The sequence below is a fragment of the Cygnus olor genome, chromosome 3 (assembly GCF_009769625.2).
Source record: "Cygnus olor isolate bCygOlo1 chromosome 3, bCygOlo1.pri.v2, whole genome shotgun sequence".
In the NCBI taxonomy this organism is placed as follows: Eukaryota; Metazoa; Chordata; class Aves; order Anseriformes; family Anatidae; genus Cygnus; species Cygnus olor.
The window spans coordinates 10105843-10111846 of NC_049171.1; the positions used below are offsets into that span (position 1 = coordinate 10105843).

Sequence of the window (6004 nt, forward strand, 5' to 3'; positions counted from 1 at the left end):
ATTCATCTTTAATCCCCTCTGATCCAGCTGTTTAGCACTCACCATATTTCTGATCTTCCTTTTTACCCTTCTGCATACTACTCCTGTGAAATAAATTGAATCTAATGAGGAATTCAGATGAAGGGAAATCACGTGCCTTGTATTTCTCGACAACCATCTGTAGGGTACGCTGCTTTGAGTAAAAACACCAGCAGTGAAAGGTGGTGATGGTAAATTAAATTAATAGTCAAATTAAGTACTGCTGTGGGAGTTCAGAAGTCAATGAAGCTGCTTAAAGGATTGATTAGTCATAGATACTTAGGAACTAAGTGTTATTCATACCAGAGTGTTATGGATGCTAAAAATTTATACGGGGTCAAGGAGATACTGGATAGACTCATGGAAGAGGAATCTATCAAGGATTATTAAAGATGCCTCTTAGAGTTTGGGAAGACCTTGAGCTACAAGTTGCTGGAAGCATGGAGAATATTGAACAAACAAATATTTTCATAAATAGTCATCTGCTTTTGCTGTTGTGAAGAATACCATACTGGGCTAATCCAAAACTCATACAGAGTGAGGCTCTCTCAGCCTTTCCTCATAAGAGATGCTCTGGTCCCCTAATCATCTTTGTAGACCTCTGATAGACTTGCTCCAGTAGTTCCATGTCCCTCTTGTACTGGGGAGCCCAGAACTGGACACAGTACTCCACATGAGGCCTCACCAGGGCTGAGCAGAGGGGCAAAATCACCTCCCTCAGCCTGCAGGCAACAGTCTTCCAAATGCACCCCAGGGTACCGTTGGCCTTCTTGGCCACAAAGGCACAATTGGTCATGGTCAACTTGTTGTCCACCAGGACCCCCAAGTCCTTCTCCGCAGAGTTGCTCTCCAGCAGGTCAGCCCCCAGCCTGTACTGGTGCATGGGAATCCCTGAAGCCAGTGGAAATCTTGGGGTGACTTTTTTGAAAGCCACGTTCGGTGCGTGTGTGTACTATTGGTGGTAAGCAGTTGAAGTCTCATTGATATCAGAGGAAGATTTCAAACATCCCTGAATGCTCCTCCAGATCCCAGCTTTAAAGGCAAGCTTAGTAGATATCGTCATTTGCCTAGGAAGTCAAATGTAAAAGATTCCTCAAGGTTGACTAAGCAACAAAAAACATCACTAAAACCCCAGCAAAGTTCAGTGGAATAACCCCTAAATAGACCATCCATGTTACATTATGCCCTTTTTCAGTGAGCTGCTCAGGAGCCTCAGAGTTTGACCAAACACAAAACACAAACATAACCCACTGACCCCTGCTGCATTAAAAGCCACCATGGTTTGTTACCCTCAAGTGTATTGTTTTTCCAGTTCCTAGGAATCATAGTATTAAATATGGAGGTTTGAAACTGTGAAATCCATGGGGAAATGTGGTCATTGTGCCATCTTAATGTAGGAGTTTCACTCACCCAGCCAAATCAGGATGATTTATGAAAACCATCATTTTTTTATTTTATTCTATTTTTGTGCGTGTGTGTTTTGTTGTTTGTGGGGTTGTGTTTTTTTTGGTTAAAAAAGAATAATAATTTTAGTCAGTTTCTTCTTAAACTCATTACTCCCCTAATGTGATTCAGCCATTCTCTGCCAGGGGCAATGGTTCCGCGCCGTTTATGTCACCGAAGGGTTGCTTCCTGTGTCTGCCAGGAGAGTCAGACGCAGTCAATCCTGACTGTCAGAATCCCACGCAGATCGTCAGAAGGCTGGTGATGCTGATGCTCTGGAGAAGACCTAGAGGGATGGGATGTGACACCACTGTTCAAGCCCGATCGGTTTGCAGAGCACCACTGAGAATGGGAGAAACAGGAACAGGATGGAAGAAGGCATCCGCTTGATTTACACACACTGCTGCAGAGCTTTCACTTCCCTTGAAGGACCAGGGCTGTAAAGCTGAAATGAACAATTTGTTTTATAGTCCTTTGGTGAGACGAGCCCCATGGTTTTTCAAATGAACATAAAAGCAAACAAAATAAAATTACTAAATTCCTCGGGTATTTACTGAAACCTTTCCTTATTTCTCTGCTAGTTTCTCTGTGCTTTTTTAGTTTGTCCAAGGGATTTGTGCTAATGATCACAAACTTCTCAGACTATTTTGTTTGTAATAATAGTTTAAGGCCACTGATTTCACCTCAGAGGAGCTTATAGAAATGGTTCAGCTTAATAATGTCTGGGTATGTTAACAAGCTTTTCTTGTGAATGAAAATTATCATTTATTTACCTTGAATGCTGAGAATCATAAGTACCCAGTGCTTTCCCCCCTTATGCAATCAAATCTGCAGGCTACTATGATTTATTTTCCTGCTTACGTCTTCCTGTGTCTTGACCTTTAGTAGCTTGCATATTTAATCTTGTGTGCAGTCCCTCAGAGGAATTTCTTGTGTCCAGGACTGCTGGCTAATTATAGTTGTAATGCCTTACCTAAAAAAAAAAAAAAAAAAAAAAGTAATTCTACATGGGATGATGTAGAAAATTCATCTCTTTCATGAAGAATGAAAAAGAAATCTGGAGCCGTCCTCATCAGTGGCTTAGTGTAGCTCAGGGGAGTACTTTCATAGCTGGTCTTCTGATTCTGTCCATTTCCAGGGTGCTGGTTCCCATCACAGAGCTGCCATGGAGCCAGCTGCACTCTTGGAGCCAGAGGACCCAAACAGAAGTGGCAATAACTTCCCTCAGATGTGTAGCTGATGGCAGTGGGTGCTCACCACCAGCTCTTTCACTTTGCAAACCTCTCCTGTTGTGCTGCCACGCACGCTGATGTCGTCAGTGCATGTTTGGTGGTAAACTGAGCCCCAAACTGTCCAGCTGACATCACCCTGCTACCTTCCACCTTTGCAGGAAGAGATTGGACTGATGGAGAAAAGAGAGGAAGGTGCAAAAACTCAGGGAGGTTCAGGTGTGCCATGAGATGCAGATACTGGAGTGGATTTCACGATACCCGTTCAGGTACCCTTAATGTGACAGCTTAGCGGTGCTGTCCCTGCTCTCCAGGCTGTAAATGAGTTTTGCATTAAGCAAACATTGGCTGAACTGAAGGAACAGAGTCACATTGTGTGGGAGGGGAAGGGGGAGAGAACACGCTCTCACATTGCCTGCTCCCAAGGAGATGTCCTTATTAGTGGAGTTATAAAATCTGCTTCTTCTCCCAAGAGTCCTGTTCCTTTCCAGTTTCATCAGGGAAGATAAAGCATGATTCCAGCACTGCCTTGCTTTCTGTTTGCTGGAGAAATGGGAGACAGAGGTTCAAAAGTCCCCGAGGCTGAGAAAGGCAAAAGGCCCACATTTCTCCCCTCCTGGGTGAGTACTTTGGGCAATGTAGCAGCAAACAGCTCGAATCCAGTGGCTGTTTATTTGCCTGTGGAGTTAAGAAAGTGGCTGAAGCTTTTGTGTCTGATTTTTTTGACACTGGACTGAGCAGACTCCTAGGGGATAGTTGGTTACACACTGTGCAACCTTGCTGCAGTATTGATGTTGTACATCCTACAAAATAAAAATTTCCTTACGTGGTGTGACAGGAGACTGTCCCACGCCTGGCTCACTGCTGCTTCCTCCCATTTCCAAGCTGGCAACACACAGACCAGGCTGGATCAGTTAGCAGGGCTGTGTCCAGAGCTTCATTTTTGGCTGAGGACGACAAGAAACAAGGCTAGTCTGAAACATGTTGCACTTGCTAGATTCACCAGATCCAGTTTTCTCGCATTTGCAAGTCTGTGCAGCACACTCAGATTTGCAGAGCAGCCATGAGCTGTGCCGTTTCCTTTCAATGCAATCGTTAGCAGATTGACTGCCTTCACCTTCAAGGCAGTAATTACTGTAGATGAAATCTGCAATGTCTGCATTTAGCTTTTTTTTTTTTTTTTTTATTAAATACACTTCTGTTGCTGTTTTTTTCTTAAAAAAAAAAAAAAAAAACACTTTAAACTTTTTCCTCTTTCTTTATCCCATCTGACCTGCAAATATCTGTCTATTTACCAGCTCTGTGAAAGAAAATGATAAAGGGTTTTTGGCTCAGACCTATGATGATAAGAGAAAGACAAAAATTGTGGGTTTAGTGTAAAAAATAGAACTGTTTCCCTAGAGCAACGTTTGAATAACATCCCATTTCTGAGATCCCCCCAGGGAGCTGCACAGGGATGCACTAGAGACCAGGACGATGTCCCAGGATAGCAGGTAGCTCGTGCTGGGCTGCGATGGTGGATCTGCTGGTCAGGGATACTTGAAAATGTGCTGGACAAGAGCGACAAAGTGAGCACAGCACTGCACCATCCAGCCCACGGGCTGGGGAGTTCCACATGTGTCAGAGACCTGCTGCCTCCCTGGCCTTTTTCATAGCTATTTTAATAACAGCCAGTTCATGAAAACAATGGTCATTTGTTTTAGACACTTCAGCAGGGATTGGGATTCAAGACTTTGGAGACATTTATAGGCTCTGTGTTTCTCTCTGTCTGATAATATATATGTATATAGTATGTATGACAACATGGAAAAACCAGAGAGGCTTATTAGTCTTCCCACAGTTAACCGGGGACTCTGTAGCAGAGCCAGCCAAAAATTTGTCTGGTTTCCTATCTTGGCCATGAACCTCAAGGCTAAACTAAGAATATGAGCAAAACAATCTCGTGGGTTAAGGGATTTTGGGATTTGTTTTTGCCCTTTTTGTGATATGCATACGGATGACCTGAAATATTATACTTCCAAAAAAATTTTGCCTGCCTTTCCTGTGTTTTGTTAGAAATTTAGGAAGATGCTTTGACTGCAGAATAGCCAGTGACCTGGTGACATTGTAACAGATGAAAGGGACAGAAAACGAGCACAAGGACAGGATATTTTAGTCTTACAATTCTTAATTTCTTTCCCAGTTGAATTCCTGTTTCATTTAAAAATGTCTAGCAAAGTTTGTGAGAAAAAACAATGTTTGCTGGGACCGCTAATGACTTTTCCCAATACTAAGGGTGTGAGAATCTGTTTCCTCCTATGTTTTTGAATAAACTATAAGAAGGAAATGAATGACTTTTATAAATAAATGTGGAAAAGCTTAACTGTTTTCTTTATTATGTCAGCAAAATAGGGTCAAACTCTAAATTACTTTAAAAGTCACCTTTCTCTTCCATATCCAGTCTCCAATTCCTGAAATAGTCACCGTTCAGTCACTGCAGGCATGAATAAACTAGTATGAATAAAGCTTTTGCTGGATTTGGAGCAGAATGCTGCAAGATGGAAGTTTTTAGAAATAATCTTTTTTTCAAAATCATGATCAATTTTCCCAGAAAAAAAAAAAAGGAAAAAAGGAAAAAAAAATAGAGGTGCCTTCAAAGGCACAAAAATTAGAAATTTGTTTTCATTGTTTTCACCTTGATTAATCGCTGGGACTGTAGCTACTGCAATTTCCTTAAAAAAAAAAAAAAAAAAAAAAAAAAAAAAAAAAAAAAAAAAGGAGATATAAACATAACTTTGGAGGGTATAAACGTATTTTTGGAGGTTTTACATATCTTCCCAGAATCAGGGCTGCCATCTTAACAGAGAAACATCGCTACCCCTTCAGCATGGGTGTGGGTGTAACCAGGCCTAAAATGGAAATGGTATCAGCCCCACCAGGCACAGTGTTGAATATTCTGAACATTCAGTTGCAGCCGGAAAACAATGTCCTGACAGCAGTCCCAATTCTTAGAGGCACAGTTATGAAAGTAGTTAGATTAATGAAATGCTGACTAACGAGCAATTATGTGCACTTCCCAGCAAGAGAAAGCAACGTCGGTGATTTAAGGCAGAAGCTTTTGGGTCACCGAGGCACGGCAGGGTGAAGGCTGTGGGGCTGCCTGCCACCGCTGCACAGTGTCACCAGTGTGTTAGGGCAGGGACTTGTGGGGAGGGTGAGAAATGAGGTTTCAGAGCATGAATAAAAAACAGTTTGCTGGAATCTGAGCTGTTTCTAGTCATTGGAGACCAGCTACCCCTTCCTTATCGATTACACGTCACGAGTGAGACAGTCAT

The 6004-nt window shown here is 42.3% G+C and overlaps 1 protein-coding gene across 1 annotated transcript in view; it reads left to right on the forward strand.

The window, feature by feature from the left end:
* The window catches only part of HS1BP3 (HCLS1 binding protein 3), a 55892-nt gene extending 53877 nt beyond the window's left edge, over positions 1-2015 (forward strand). The window contains exon 7 of the mRNA XM_040552408.1: positions 1594-2015. Coding sequence (XP_040408342.1) covers positions 1594-1726 — 133 coding nt within the window. The 3' untranslated portion in view covers positions 1727-2015. The remainder of the gene's footprint in view (positions 1-1593) is intronic.
* The last annotated feature ends 3989 nt before the right edge of the window (positions 2016-6004 follow it).